General features: G+C 43.9%; 1 protein-coding gene across 1 annotated transcript; it reads right to left on the reverse strand.

The window, feature by feature from the left end:
* Positions 1-4,297: 4,297 nt before the first annotated feature.
* Positions 4,298-16,232, reverse strand: LOC308074340 (uncharacterized protein). The gene is made up of 5 exons (XM_080413754.1): positions 15,464-16,232; positions 14,628-14,737; positions 10,024-10,195; positions 7,229-7,311; positions 4,298-4,975 (listed from the first exon to the last, which is right to left on the reverse strand). Exons 2-5 carry the CDS (start codon positions 14,718-14,720, stop codon positions 4,304-4,306), a joined length of 1,020 nt encoding a protein of 339 aa, XP_080269880.1. The 5' UTR covers positions 14,721-14,737; positions 15,464-16,232; the 3' UTR covers positions 4,298-4,303.
* Positions 16,233-17,081: the final 849 nt, after the last annotated feature.

Below are 17,081 nucleotides of genomic sequence, written 5' to 3' on the forward strand. Positions count from 1 at the left end.
CTAGCGCTACAATGTCTACTGTGGCTTGTCTCATACTCCAATGACTCGCTCAGCCGTTAGTGACCAACAGATTCTGAAAAGAAATGGCCGGATCGCCGTGACATTTGCTGTGTGTGTGTGTGGACATTCTTGCTCACAAGAGCACTACGCGTGTTGATTTTGGTGGCCCCATGGCTGCTCCTCTAGCGCCACCATCAGGCTAAACATTCAAACTTGCAAACTGGGGACATTTCTAAAGGGTCTGCACACTACCGAGTGCAGTCTCCTACTTACCCTGCCTGCAGCAATATCAAAATCACTCCTGTCTGTTTCTGTGTATGCGTTTGTTAGCGAGATAACTTAACATAATGGAGGCTGTTCCTCTGAAGAGATTTTTTTTTTTTGGGGGGGGGGGTCAACAGTCAAGGTCAAAATTGAGAACGGGTGGATGGATTTTCTGACATTTCGTGAGAATGATCAGTAGGCTGCCCCGAGAACATGATCATTAGGGTTGAAAAGGTCAAGCTCAAGGTCACAGTGGAGAGACGTGTAAGAGATGGTGCAGACAGTAAGGGTTTACCTTGCACACCCTGGTGTATTTGTTTAACCAAATAAGCCCTATTCTATGCCAAAAATATCTACAAGCTCACGACACGTCACGTGAGTTTGTTTTTCTGTGCGGCCATAATGTAGGAAATGTTTGTGTAGTGGCACTTACAAGGGTATCCGGTTTAGGATAGACGAAGAAAACTATATTTTCTCGATACATTTCCTCCTGTGATGTGACAAATTTCAAATGTAGTGAAAACAGCAGATCTAACGTGACACGTTATGAGCTTGTATATTGTCTCTGTCGGGGGGGGGGGGAACCTCATATGTCCAAAACTGTTCAGGATTGGGGGATGAAAGTAAGAAAGGCTCCTTTGTTCCATACCGAGACTTCAAGCTGACACGCCTGTTGCAGGATTCTTTAGAGGGCAACAGCCACACGTTGATGATAGCATGTGTAAGCCCTGCTGACTCAAACATGGAAGAGACCATCAGCTCGAAAGATAAAAAACAAGCCTGTGGTCAACGTTGACCCAAGAGCTGCAGAGCTAAAATGGCTGAAACAGCAGATTCAGGAGCTACGCTTATAAAATATGGAGATAAGAGGTTTCTGCCAGACAGCAGCGATATGCTTTTATTATATTATATTATAATGTTGATTATTCTATTAATCGAAAAGGTAATCGATATAATAATCCAATACACCGTTTCTGCTGTCTCCACCACTTCTACTAAAGAGTAAAACCATTTGAAGAAATATCCCCGGGGCATCGACTTCCATTCTGTCATTAAATAATTGATAACACATAGTCTACCACCAATATTTTGAATTACAATTCAATTCAATTATATTATTATTATTATATTATCCTTTCGCTGTTAAAATCGACTCTACTGATGCTGAAAGAATCACCAAGTGAACATGTTCAGTCTTTCATCTTCAACTGTACAAATAAAATTATATTCCCATTGATGGTGCGAACTAATAGAAATAAAACCATTTCATCATCAAGCGTCAGTTTAACCGTTTCGTCATCGAGCGTCAGTTTGTGTTCCAAGGAAAGAAAGAGAGAGAGAGCACGGAGTGAGAAAGCAGGAGAAGAGGGAGGCAGTGGAGAGAGGGAGGTAAAACGGAGCTCAGGGGACGAACACTCGGAAAGAGAGAGCGACCCGACGTGGGAGGGTGGGTGTTGAGCCGAGGAACGTCAGGGAATTAAACATAAAATCCATTTTAAATTCTTTGTTAATTCCATCACAGATTAAGACTCCGACCAACATCACGGTCTGAACTTGAAGCCTGATTTATACTTTATACTTTAACGGTGTCTCTACAGGTCTCAAAACATTTGGTGACGGCAATTGATTCGGAACGCTGCTGCTTCGAGTCCTTACTAATACCAAGAAAGTGGAGCAAATCACTCCCGTTCTTAAATCCTTACACTAGCTCCCTGTGTGTCATAGAATTTATTTCAAAAATACTACTGTTGGTCTATAAAGCTTTCAATAGTTTAGGGCCAAAATACATTTTCTGATCTTACGCGATATCATGAACCATTCAGACCTCTCAGGTCATCTGGGAAAGGTCTGCTTTCTGTCCCTGAAATCAAAAATAAACGTGGGGAGCATTTCTTTTTTTTGCACCACATATCTGGAACAAACTCCCAGTAAACTGCAGGTCTGCTGCCACACCCTTGCCTTCGTTGTTTGGTGTCAAAAGCTGAAATTGCGACGCATTGTGTATTTGTTGATCTGCTATTGTCGGCTACTGTAAGTATAAACTAAGAATTGTTGCAGGACTAAAGCATTCCTATCTATTCTTTTTCTACCTTGGTTTCCATTCATTTCAGACTTTATTTTTCTTCTGTTTTTGGGGGGGGTCATATAACATTGTGTTTTAATGCAGTTGAAGGAGCAGATTGATTTAAAAAGTCCAGCTGAAAATAGTCCCTGGAGGGAAGACAGCTTTACAAACTAAATCTAAACAACCATTATTAAGTGAACATCAGCCGGAGAAGGAAAAAAAAACAATTTGACTACAAACTGTGCTGTCAGTTCTATTTGAAACGTTCAGCAGCAAGCTAAATCTTCCATGCCAACAAACAAGAGAAACAATGAGACCACGCCATGTCAATATCAGCTGACGTTTCATTGGTCGCAGGAAAATGTATTTGGACAGATTTAATTTTAACCCACCATCCACAGTGGCAGGTGTATTACAATATTTATGCATCGGTCACATGTTTACCCGCCAAAACCATTACAGGCAGAGCAGACAAGCAAAGCAGCCACAGTTTCCAATCTGTCAGCATTCGGCTGTAAAGAAGTATCGCATGGTCCTATGGGGGGAGTACTTTCCTGCATTCACCCAGCAGATGGAACCGGTGACCGTTCTGATTAACCAGACAACCTCTCTACCCACTCAGCTACAGCCTCGCTACCGCCGTACTGACCAAACAAGACAAAACTCTAGCCTCTCCCAAAAAAGTGAAATTAGCAATAAGTGACAAAAGCCTTTTATTTTTTAAGCTGTACTGGTTTGATTCCAGAGAACACAGGGTCATTCACTTTTAACTTACGACATAAATGACCACATGAACTTTGAAGTGAAAGAAATGTGGCAACTCGTTGTTGTTATCGTCTCTGTCGGGTGGAAACCTGTCCAAAACTGCTACTTTTCAGGATTGAAATTCAAAAATAGCAGATCTGCTGCTTTTGTGTGACGCTGCAGTAAGGTAGGGCATCGATTTACGAAAAAGAATAAGTAGATAATAGGTTTCTGCCCGACAGCAACGGTATGCTTAATTTATACTCTGTTGCACGACAGGTGTTGCATGCAGACAATACAATAATCTACAAGCTCAACGCATTGAGACACAGTGTAAGCTTGTAGATCTGCTGCAGTTCTTTAAGCATGCAACAAACTATAAATGAGGGCTTTAGGAGCCGTTGCACTGATACAGAGGACTGACGGAAACGGTGACTATGAATGAATACGACTGTGAAGTGGACAGTTGCTGGTAGAGACGTGGACTGGAACTGCTGCTCTACGACAATATGGTGTTTTAAAAGACAAGTTGAGTTTTAAAAGAGAATATAAATGAAAAAGATAAAAACCCAAAACAAATGCATCAAGAAATGGGGAGTGCACTTTGAGACACTTGAGTGTTATAAGGAATTTCTGATTGCCAAATAGCATCACACACACACAGACACACACGCGCACGCGGAAAGAGGGGGAAGGAGCAAGCAAACGGACTGGAGTGAATGTATGAAGGGCCAAAGACAAGGTGGAGTGTTTCTTAACACTCAAACACAACACGACAACCTGAGACTAGTGTCATAGATGGATTGAGGGGAGGGGGGTCTAGAGGAAGGGGGTCGAGTGTGAGAGAAGAGGTGATGGAGAGAGAGAGAGAGAGAGAGAGAGAGAGAGAGAGAGAGCTAGGGCAGAGCTCAATGGCGATTTCAAGAGAGAGAGAGGGAGAGACAGAGAGAGAGAGAGGGGAGAGAGAGAGGGAGAGGAGAAATAGTGCAACAGAGAAATAAGTAAAGCAAGAGACCCTCTTGGATGGGACAAACTGCAGACTGGGTGGGAGTGGAGGGGGACACAAGGAAGGAGGGAGTCTGAGTGGGAGAAGGAGAAAAGAGAAGCTCGGGGGGGGGGGGGGGGGGGGTCTGACACCGGGGCTGGAGGTCGGGGGGGAGGGGTAAAGATGGAGAGACTGAACGAGGGATCGAGAAGGATTTCGAGAACAGCAATAGAGCGCTAGTGCTTTCAGGAATATGGCTGAGGTACTCCATATCCTGGTCTGTAGACGGGCCGCCCCGTGGGGGAATGGGAGTTGGAGTAGCCGGGCGCCGCCGGGTAGCTGTAGCCGCCGTAGGAGTAGGAGGCCGGGTAGGGCACCGCGCCGGCCGGGGGCTGGCTGGGGGTGTACTGCCCGAACGCCGAGCCCGGGTGCGGCGCGGGGAAGGTGGGCTGGGTGGGGTAAGGGCAGGCGGCGGGGGCTCTGGGGGGGTGGTAGCCCGCCGCCGGGGTGAACGGCGAGCCGGGGCTGGGGTAGGGAGGGAACTGGGACGGCGGGTTGGCGGGGGCAGCGGCGGCTGCCGCCGGCATCGGAGGAAGGTTGTTGGAGGGAGCGACGGGGTAGGGGGCGTAGGGCATGCCGGAGGAGGGGGCGCCCCCCGCGGCGCTCGGGTGCGTCGGGCCGGCGGGATGCTGCCTCTGCTGATCCGACGTCGCCGCCGTCGTCGTCTGCTGACTCTGGTCGGCGCACGTGGATGACGTCATGATGGAGGGGTCGGCGCTCTCGCTCCTCTGCCGCAAGACGTCCTGGAACTTCTCCACCCGCACGCGTCTCCTGTGAGCGAGGGAGCGCAGCGACAGGAAGCGCTCCAGGAAGGAGTCCAGAGGCAGGGAGCCTTCTAGGAACTCGTCAGCTAACGTCTGGTTGGAGGGAGGGGGAGAGAGGGGGAGGGACAGAGGGGGAGGGACAGAGGGGGAGGGACAGAGAGGGGGAGGGACAGAGAGGGGGAGGGACAGAGAGGGGGAGGGACACGGTGATATTATTAGATGTTGAACGTACAAGGCTGATCAGTGTTGCCAAGTCTGTAGTTTTTAACATGAACTGGAAAACAAACTACAAAATCAACCTAGGGTTTTATCCCCCTTTTAACACATTCCATGCCAGAGTTTAATCTCATAATGTACTCACCAGTGCCAGCGTTTTATTGTTGTTTTTTAGTTTTTTTCATGTCGCCACAGACCTCGCTAAATAAGTTAAAAGTGCGCGTTCATTTGATTCTAAACACACAGCGGATCCGTGAGAAACGGCGAGCGAAAACAGTTTCCAAATCCGTGCCGCCATCTTGAAGCTACAGCCGATCAACGGTAAACAGTGATCAGCGAGGAGAAAAACAACAACCAGAGAAAATCGAGTTTTAAACAGGATCCCAGACAGGAAGCGGATACGATCGAAAAAAACGGAACCCGAATAATTCCGTTTCCGACCGGAAACCGGAAACGGAAATGGATCAAAAAAATTCGGAAAGTGCACCTGGGGCACTTAACATGGGAATCGGCGGTTCGCGTAGATCTACGCGACTGGCACGCTGCGGCTTTAAATAGGTTCGCGTAGATCTACGCGACTGGCATGCAATGTGTTAAGCCCTATTCACATATAGTGTAACTGGTATAGCTTGTAGATTGGCTATTTATGACATTTTCTAACATTTCCGCCTATAATGACAGGCTCAAAATAAGGACACGCGGGTTAAATGGTTAAGATGACGTTTCTCAGACCTTCTGACCATCCAATCTTATGTGTTTTTCATATTCAGTTAGATAACAAGGTCAAAAGGCAAGAACTGGTTCTAACATCCAGCTTTGTCGAGCATATTTATCACCGCACGTACTCCTACAGAATGGGGTGGCTTCTGTCAGCAGGGAGTGTTTGGGCGGGAGGAGGACGAAGGCTCTATGTCCTCCTCCTCACAGGCAGGTGAGTCAGTAGGATATTACAGCAGTGACAACACACAAATGGGGAGGAATTAATTGGCACGATGACTCAATTGGGGAGAAAAAGGCTTAAAAAGCAACAAAAAAAAAGGGGCAAAAAACTAAAATAATACTTGCATTCAATCATTCCTAACATGTTGAGCGGGTCGGTTTGCCTGGTGGAAGCCAAGAATAGTGTAATCTTTAGATTCACATAGAAAGTGGTGTGTAGGTGTGTACTGACAAAATTGGATATTTGCTCAACATTGTTTTAAATGAGTTGCAGTCGCAAAGTATTGATGAACAAGGTGCAATTTCTATTTGCATGGCCCAGCTAAGACTGTGGACTGAACAGTGTCATATGCTGTACCTATGATTTGTGTATGTGCAACAATATCAGACACTTAAGTAATTTATTCTACTGCCTTCTCAATGTGCCCTACTTATTATTATGTATTTATTATTTGTACCTATAATTACCCAGGTGATGTTCGCTGAGAACTAATTCTATTTTTCAGAAACGCCCTCCGCACGCACACACACACACACACACACACACACACACACACAGTCATATACAGGTACTGTTGGCCACTGAGCAACTCCACTGGAACAGTTGGGGGTCCAGCGCCTTGATCAAGGGCACTTCCGCGGTGTTGGGGGAGGGTATAGTGGTGGCCATTCACTTCCCACACTCAGGAGGTAGAGCGGCCACTTGGGAACCAAAAGGTACCCAGTTCGATCACGGCTCCCCCAGAGTTAGTGTCAAAATGTCCTTGAGCAAGACACTGAACACCTAATTGCACCCGATGAGCAGGTTGGTGCCTTGCATGGTAAAGGCGCTAAATAAATGGACCATTTACTATTTTATTTCATCTGGGTGGGGTCTGGGGAATCGAACCGGGAACCTTTCAGTTACAAACTCGATCCTCTAACCTATAGGCCACCGCTGCCCCTTAGGGAATAACATGGCAAGCAAAGCTGGACATCGGTTTAATATCTATTTTATATTGTTTAATAATGTGCCTAACACAACCACTTTAACATCCATTTAACATTAGATCTCAACTTAGGTTGACGGCCCTCATCTCTGGCTGCTGACAGAATGCATTGTGGGCATGATACTGTCGGTTCAGCAGCCAGTGCCTGCACTAAAAGCTCTGAAACATCCATTTTGATTTGATGGAGACTTTAAGTACAGACCTCAGACTCTGCCTCTGTGTTGCTGCCCTCTGTCTGTAGCCTGGAGAACAACGCCTCTGGAGACACCTGACCTATGATCCCATCTGGAGAAGAACAGGGAGGGACAGGGGACAAAGAAAACTGTAAACATCAAACTTTCATGCAGGACACAAATATTTAAATTGAATTCTTATTTTGCTTTTCACCACTGAAGCCCTATTTTATACTTTCAAAAGCAGGATAGAGATAGCTGCAGCTAATTAAAGTAATGATGTGTCAGTTTGATTCAGATGTGTCAAAGAAGCAAGCACTGACAACAGTGTTATTGTCAGTGCTTGCTAAGTGGTAACACCTAAATCAAATCAACCCACAGTTAATTGCATTAGCTGCAGTGTTTACTGTGCTATGACACCGTGATGAAGGCAGCAGAGTATAAATGTAAGTAAAGCTCAAATACTCTTGATACACAGCAATGTTGCTTGTCGACAAGAACTGATACGAAAGCTAAGTGTAGCATCTTGTTGCTGCCTCCGTGCCTCATTGTTGGTAAACGCTGCCATTCTCCTGGAGGTCAATTAAGGAAGAACTTTATTAATCCCATCTGGGGAAATTCAGTTTCACCCTGCTGATGGCTACAAAAGCTCCAGTACATCCAGAACAGCGCTGCTAGGGTTCCGAGGTGAGAGTGCGTACATACGAGCACATCACACTCATCCTCCCTTCACTGCACTGGCTTCCCATCTCCTCCCGCACAGAATACAACATCTCTCCGTTAACCCGTCAATGCAGCCACGGTAACTCCAACCATTTGAGTGACCCCGTAACCTTTCCTCTAGTGCAGTGGTTCTCAAATGTTGTCATTCCAAGGAACCCCATAACTCCCATAGTTACAGACCTGTAACGGTTCATTTAGACCCTCTCAAGGATCCCTGAGGGTCCCTGGACCACACTTTGTGTAGGCCTGGGGTTCCCAAACTTTTACATGCCAAGGACGCCATAATAACGATAACGAATAACGAGAAAATAGCCGATGTACAAGTTCACATGCGTTATCATGTGACGCTTGTGAGCTTGTAGATCAGCTAGTTTCACTATTTGTCAAATGCATGATGGAGTATGCAGGGCTTAAGTGGTTAAATAAAGGTTGAAAGCATTAATGAATGAATGACCTGACAAGTAAAACATTGTTAACGTTCCACACTGTTGAGCACATAGTCCGGAGAAATGCACAACTGGAAAATCTTCATTCTTCATTTTACACATAGCTGACAGATAGCTGAACTTATTAGAAAGACAGAGACATCAGCATGTGTTGACTAGATGGTTGATTGAAATAGCCTTAAATACTCACTTTGCCACAATCCACAAATGCATGTCACACACACACAAACACTCACACACACACCAAGGCATGTCGAGCAAAAGAGAAATTCCTAAGAACGGACAACATGTTGAGCGAGTCGGGCGATGGCCGAGTTGAGCAGCTAGTCACACCTTGGCCTCAGTCAAACTAACTGGACTAATTTTCCATTGCATAGTCCCGCCTCGGCATGCCAATCATTTTTTTCTTCCCATTAGTACCTGGTACAGCTGAAACGATACCATATGGTATCAAGAATATAGCAGATCAACGTGTAGCGATGCATTGTGAGCTTGTGGATCCGCTATTTTTGCCATCTTTGAAAATCAATCATTTTATTATAATTGATTATTTTTAATAATCAAATACATTAATTTGTTTAATTAACTGTTGCACCCCTATTATACAGCGTAGAGACAGGGAACACAGAGAGAGTAGGCGAGTGACATGCAGCAAAAGGTCTGGCTGGCTGGGAATCGAACCGATTACACGCTCTGAGGCATAGAGCCCATGTATACAGTATGCACCCTAACCACTTGACTATCTGGTTGTCCGGCAAGGTTTTTTCAAGTTGGCATTTTGACCATGGCATTCTATGCTTCTACTTACTGTAGGGCAACTTTTGCATCTACATCTAAAAAAGGAAAAAACAAACAAACATATACATGAACAAATGACAGATTACATTTGTCTTCATCCAACTAGCCATGACTTTTTTAGTCAATAGACTGTCAGAGGGCAATGAGGAGATGCATACAGTATGTCAAATCCTATTTTCAAACAAGAGGAGTAATTGTATATGTCTGTGGTCTGGGCCGGATGCCTTTCCTTCTCCTCTTTCACTTGCGGGCCAATGCAGTAAATGCAAAGAGAGAACTCCGTTAGTCCCGCGGGGGGGGGGGGGGGGGAATTCAGTTTCAGTTTGACCCAGCTGATGGCTGCTCAGATGGTTATGAGCGCCCGTGGGGGAGCAGTTATGGGTTAAGAGACACATCCGACACATAGGCTGGAGGAGAACCGGCAACCTCCTGATTACCAAACGGCCTCTCAAGCCCACTAAGCTACCACTGCCGCAGTAATGCCATTATCCATCAACTCTTTATATTCTACTGCACACCACTCCATTTTCTTAACCATTATTCTATAGATTACTTTTTTGATTAATTGAACAATTGAGTGTTTGACTGTTTTTTTGATAATTCATTGTATTTTTTATATAGACGGTGTTGCCGACGCGTTTCACTGTTATACCGGTTCCTCACTGTTTCAATATTTTGCCGGTCATTCCACGAAAAATCAGGTGTGCAGCACGCACACTGACATACATGACGTCGACAAACTCCAAAAATAATAATAATAAATAAATACATTTTGGAGGATGGTGCCCCCCCTGAAGTTGGTGCCCTGTGCTGCAGCACCTAAAGCCCTTCCATTAAGCCCCCACTGTCTCTCTCACCTCTCAGGGCACAGTGTTGTCTGTATGCGTCTCTGACGGTCTCTAGCTGGGAGTATCTCTCCACCAGGACCTCTCTCTGCATCTCCAGGCGGGGTTTCATGTCCAGATTCTGCTCGGCTAGGCTGCGGTTGGATGCCAGCGCCATCTCCCTCTCCAGCTGAATGTTCTGGATCTTGGGGAAGGAAAGTGGATAGAATCATTATAATAATTTCAATGGACGATTAATCGTCATAGCATAAACATGTTGCAAGTCATACAGATGACTGAAAACGATCCAAACAATTATGCAAAATAATTGCGATTATCTCAAATAATTGTGATCAGACGATTAAGTGTGACAGGCCTAGATATAATGTTTAACCGGTCCTTCTAAAAGTTTGTCCAAACTGTGAACGTCGCGTGTTTTGGCCACACCTCACGTTACAGTCCGTCTGACAGGCACAACAGTACTTCATTTATAATTTGTATAATTTGTATTAGGACTGCAACTATGGAGTAGTTACTATTTTTTTTACTTTTTGCCTATATAATATCATGCCCAAAATAAGTGTTGATAAATTCTTTTTTTTATCATAGATTCAACTGATTAGTTTGATATAACTGTTGTACCCCTAATCTAATCTGCATTTAGAGTGCACAGCTCAAAAGTCAAAGTTCTCTGGCTCTCCCCACCTATTGTGTGACGTCACTCAGACTAATTGTAACGAGTAAAACGTACAAACTCACACTCAAAAATACAGACATGAGATAAATGTCAAACAGAAATACCGGATGCCACTGGAAGGCAGTACTAGTGCTCAAGAGTAGGTATGTGTGTCTATATGTGGGAGGTGTTGGGAAAAACTAAAGTATGTACATCTCAATGACAAGCATTTATCAACTTTATTCTAAGGCATTTGCCACATGAACCCTAGAGGCCCGATTCTGGGCACGTCACTCATAATGGGCACACATCTGACATAAGTAGGCAAACATTCTTCAAAAATGACATTTGCAAATCTACAACTTCATAATGCAACGCAATGTGTTGTGAGACTGTAGATCTGCTATTTTCACTATATGACATACAGTGACAGGGTTTAAGTGGTCAAAGGGAAACACTGACTCACACTGTTGTTGCGCATTTCAGTTAATTGTTAATAGTTGTCATATTCAGGCTGGCACATTTTTGTGTCTCAGAGGGAAAGTTGGAGGTGCTGTAACCAAGGATAAAAAGCTAAAGATATTATAGTCTGAATGTCAGAAAGAATGCAGATGGATGGATACAACAAACTAGGGGTTCTTTCCAACACCATGATGTTGGAGTATCTCTCTTTAAACAAATAAATAAATACTTAAGTAGGCAGTGCCTGTTTTCACTTTCTCCTTATTTGACACTGTAGGAAAGTTGATAGGGAGAAGGTATAGGGGAGATTTGATACTAGACCTGCACGACCTGCAGGAACAGGTGCAGTTCCTGAGACAAACATCTTCTGAACCACATTTCATATCATGCATAATATCAAGCATTAGTAGCTTTCATATTGAAAATGATGCCGACAGATTGAGTGACATACTCAATCTGATATATATAAAATTATTTCTAAACCATACTTTCCTCTAGCACTTAAATCGTCATCTATAGGATCATGTGATCTAAATATACTGGTGCCGATGCCTTTCCAAACAAGATTTTTGGGAAAAATACAGATGCACATTTTTTTATTTTCCTGAAATATATAAAAAATACATTTACATGTTGCAATGCCACGTGCTGTGAGCTTGCAGAGTGGTTATTTTTGCTATTTGTTGAACAACAAAATTAAATATGGCTTAAGTGATCTGGATGAAGTTCCTGGGGAAGCGGCTATTTTACATTTTCCGGCTGCTGATCACAAACAAAACCTCTCATATACCTGCTAGTAGTAACTTCTCGTTAACCAGGCAGGCTGTGGAACCCTGGTTATTTATAGTAAAGGCCTATGGGAGCGGTTTGTGTGTGCGTGTGTGTGTGTGTGTGTGTGTGTGTGTGTGTGTGTGTGTGTGTGTGTGTGTGTGTGTGTGTGTGTGTGTGTGTGTGTGTGTGTGTGTGTGTGTGTGTGTGTGTTGGGGGGGGGGACATTACACAACACATGGCTGATCAGCATAACCACAGTCTTGCGATGTTGGTCACTGAGCAGTTGACGGTTGGTTTTATGAGACTCTGACTATGGAGACTAACCAAGAACCTTCCATGAAACTTTCCAGAACCTATGAACTTCTGTGATTGATGTTTGTTTATGTTTCCATGATAACCAGAACCAAGCCTGAAGAGCGAGTTACAGCATAGAACTACAGCTCACTCTCGAAATCAGTTTGTCAAATTAAAAACAATCATAAATGCTATAAAAAAATATATATGTATGAACTACTACCACCATTATTACTGTTTTTTTAACTAATACAATTGGCTCATATGTAGAACATTATAGAAATGAACTGCAACTTTCCTCTTCTACCCCAAATTTGAACCCGGTTTCCTGCGCAAGTGCTGACATTTTTTACCAGTGAGCCATTAGAGCCTACCTGATTACTAAGGGGATAAATTGAATCTTGACCATCAGGTGAAAATTTGTGTCAGATCCTGTGTCTATGTGAGACATGACCTTTGACACAATTTAAATGTCTCAATAGAAGAGCAGGGAGACCAAATTGTAGACAAAAAGTTATATTGTACTAACATACAGATTGGACAAAACAGCATTTTATCCAATTAAAAAGAAGCTATATAGTGCCACTTTAAATTACCAAACTTTGATAGGAAGGACAGTCAGATGACTCAATGAATGTGCTTTGTGGATGAAATATCACACACATCTTCTTTACCCACAAATATTTGAAATCTAATTTCTCGAATTGTTCTGAGAAATACATTTTAGGACAGTTGCTGTTAACTCATTGAGTGCCATTAACGTGTTTCACGTGTTTTAGCGCTATGGTGCAACGTGCCATTAACGTGTTTCACGTGTTTTTGAAAAAAATAGAAAAAAACGTTTTAAAAAATAAATAAAAACATTTTTTTTTGCTTTTGAACCCAAGATATCATTATCTGAAGATTTGCAGCTCCATCCACTCCTTGTTTAACTTATAACTGAAAAAGGCTGTATCTCGCTTCCTAAGCACTTTCTTTTACTTTTTTTTTTTTTAAATAAAAATTGTAATGGCCAGAAATAGATAATAATAATTTGGGCACTCAATGAGTTAAAGGCGGTATTGTGTTGCTCAAGCGTCTGGTTGCAGTGTTGTCATCTCAGTTTGATCAATCAATAGCACTGCTTACTGCTTGGTTAACTCATTGGTTAGCGCACATTGATTAACATGTTGTCACTTTGTTAAATGTACTGAGTCACACACTACAGGCAATGCTCGACGCAATACCATATGACATGATAACGACTCAGAGATTATATTTTAGGTATGGCGGTATGTCATTTTCCGAGTATCCTGCTAATCTGCTAATCTGCTATTTGAGCATTGGCTGCCTGGTAAATTATTCTTAGTTTTTCTTTTATGGGTACGACTTTATTTGGTGGCGCAATATATTCATACGGCATTCTCCATTTTCTTTACTAAACTTAAGGTCTACTCTCCTCAGGATATGATGCTTCTCAGCATATGTTTACCCTGTAGCCAGCAACAAAGTATCTTAGTAGTGCAAATACTCCCCCTTTCATAACAGACTTGCCATGGTGCCAAAACAATGAAAATAGGGAGGAAAAGCCTGGACATAGTCTTAAGGGAACTTTAAGGGAGGTGGTTGAGTGAGAGAAGAATACTATTGCTCACTTACACCTATAGGCTCTGTGTATAACTGTAGTCCTGGTTTCCCGAAGGTAGCAAACACGTTTCCGGTTCTGGTTCAGTTTCCCCTAGCTTTGCTTGCCAATCAGGTGAAGCTATGTGAATCTGAATTGGAACTTAACTGTTAACAGGTATGTCACCTTTGGGAAACCGGGACTACAGGGCTACACAGAGCCTATTTTGGGGTTCAACAAGGCAGTGTTCTGGTCTCAACTCTAGGTGCATTTCTGTCTGACAATCATTATAATTGTGTCCTGCACTCAGCCAGTGAGCCAGACAGGCTCATGGGATGTCATGAAGCACTTAATGGCGTCCAGAGTACAAACCTGTTCCTGGACATGTCACATGTCATCTCTCATCTACTGTATACTCCTGTCTCTCTCTCTCTCTCTCTCTCTCTCTCTCTCTCTTTCGATTGTAATATACATAAGATTTCTTAAAATAATTTCTTGAAGAAAGACTAAATTGGTCAGGTCATTTCCTTCCGTTATAGCTGGGGGGGGGGGGGGGACTCACTTTACAAAGATCTAACATCACACAATGTTATCCAGCTGAAAACATCACCAGGTCACTCCTGATTTATACTTGGTTGTGCGACACTAGTATGTACCAAAAATAGCTCACATCGCTGTGACACGTTGTGAGCTTGTAGATCTTCTGTGCACAACATATGTGTGCAAATAAGAAGCACCCTCAGCCTCACAACAAGCTGGTGATCTCTTTTTTTTTTTGAACACCACTTTCATGAACACAGAAGTCATTTTCATAACGGGTCTCATTATTACCTCATCAGACTCCAGCGCCATGGACTCCACCCTCTCTGTGTTCTCCAGGAGCTCCTGCAGCTCTGATTGGCTCAGGTCCTGGAGCTTCTCCATTTGATTTGCCAGGATGGCTGCCCGTCACCAAGGAACCAGGAAATGAAAGTTAAAAACAGTGTAGAGGAATCAGAAAGTGAAATAAACGTCCAATCGCATTATGTCCCACACTGGCCTCGTCAATACGGGATCCAGACGTCAACCAGCTGTTTACACAACAGTCTAATCAATTATCAAACTTATTGTAAACAGTAGTAACACACATTACAATTTAACTCTCCCGTTTAGTGCCTCAGCTTTTCCCTGCAGTGATAAGCCAACTAATATTAGATAATAAGATAACATTGGTAATAATACTGAAATTATGAATGCGCCTATAGGCCTATAGTCAAGCATTTATACTCGACGGCGTCGCTTGCCGAAAACATCATAATGCTACAAGCTAACGTTGACCCTTGTAGAACGGTTCTTTTCGGCGAGCGACACCGTAGTACGACCCAAAATTAGGCTTTCTTTTAAACGTCAGAAATAGTGTGAGTTTCCCCAGCTAGCTAAAAGGTTAGCATCTCGAGACACACGCACACACACACACACAGGGTGTATTGGATTATTAGACATAGGCCACAAAACACATCAACATGCCTTATTATCCTCAGTAGAACAGCAAAGGAACGAAGAGCTAAAAGAGCAGATCTCCAAAGCTCACAACGCGTTGCGGATACGACGCGTTGTGAGCTTGGAGATCTGCCTTTTGTTAATTTAGAGAGGGGGGGGGCACTTGGTATTACTGTACTCCCACTTACCGGGAACGCTAGCAAACCAGGCCGAAAGTGGTGGCGGACGGTGTCACCAGGCAGCGATCGGCGGCATTCAACAACAACAACAATAACACGGGTGGTGGTGGTGGTGGTGATGGTGCCGTGGTGACAGTGTCGGTGGTGGCACCCAGGTGACGACGTGACAGCGTCCGTCCGTCCAGCCTGGTGACTGTATGGCGACCCTCCCTGGTTGACTGACTGACTGCTGCTGCGGCTGAACTCCCTTCCTTCACCGATCACAACAACAACAACAACCTGACCGTAAAGTAGAGGACGAGACCCGGGCCCGGACGGGCGGGCGGGCGGGCGGCCTCGGCGTGGCCCCGGGCTTCTCCTGCTGGTGGTGGTGGTGGGTATGAAAGGTATTCGCTTTATTCTAGCTAAAGGTGACAGTTGGGTGGCAACGACAGTCCGCAGGTATGTATGACGACAACGCTGCTTTGCTTTAGCCGTCAACTTCTTCTACTGAGGGAGAAAAGCCTACCCCTGAAGCCCAGTATAGACTCCGACGACGGCTTGCTGTGTGTTTTTTTTTTTTTTGGTGCGGGACCTGAGCAGCAATAAAAAATACAACAGAACGTCCGTGTGAAAGCGTAACGGCGGCCCCGCCACGCGGTCCCGACGACGGCTGGAGAGCGCGACGGTGTTTTATTTGACGAAAAACACGAGAGAAGACCCCCGCGCCGTGACGGCAAAACGCGTCTATTTGTCGCTAAATAATATGGGAAAGTTTCTCGTCACACTCGCAAGGACCGCCGCCATTTCTGTTTTGGACTGGTCCACGTGGCGTCGTCCGTTTTCCAGGGGAATGTTTTGGGGTTAAACGTTGATAACGTCGAACGCGCATCACCACCGCAGACAGCAGCTGGATATATACCGTGGCCTTGGTATTGAAGTCGTTCGTGTTTTTATTGTCACGTTGTGCTGAATTATATTACATTTATAAATGGTAATTAAACAGTTGATGCCCCCTATTTGCTACGAAAGTGGTACAGTCCTGCGCTCAGCTGATTCCAAGGGAAACCCCTACGTGACAGCAATATTCCATCTGCTGCTGCCAGCCTGTTTGGAACAGTTGTGTCACTGGCAAATATTGTCATTTTAGGGCAGGGAATTATTTTCTTTCCTCATAAAATATTGTTGACAATGTAGAAAGTTGTCTGAAACGGCATTTAGACCCTACTAGAAGACCAAACCCTCTTGATGGAGGCTCATAATTAGATTAGTTGGGGCGGTGGCAGCAGTGCAGTTTTATGTGTTTGGCCCACCCAGTCCACTCAATACTGTTAAGTGTTTTATCATGGCAAATGATTCTTGACATTTGAAAGATGCATTAAAAATAAGTAACACAGTTTGGAAAACCTCAGTCTCAAAACATTTTCTTATTTATTTCATTATTTGCTTATTAACATTATTTTATACACAACAGGAAACAGACAAAAGCATAAAAAATATGACACCACACATCATGAATATACAATAATACATAATGTGTGATATTAGGCTATTATCATTATGTTATATATGCAAATGACATTGTTTACTCGTAGGATGCTGAAGACTAAGGCTCTTACTCCAACTCATATTCCACTGCAAGTAAAAC

Source organism: Gymnoscopelus braueri (genome assembly GCF_963280865.1).
Source record: "Gymnoscopelus braueri genome assembly, chromosome: 2".
Classification (NCBI taxonomy): Eukaryota; Metazoa; Chordata; class Actinopteri; order Myctophiformes; family Myctophidae; genus Gymnoscopelus; species Gymnoscopelus braueri.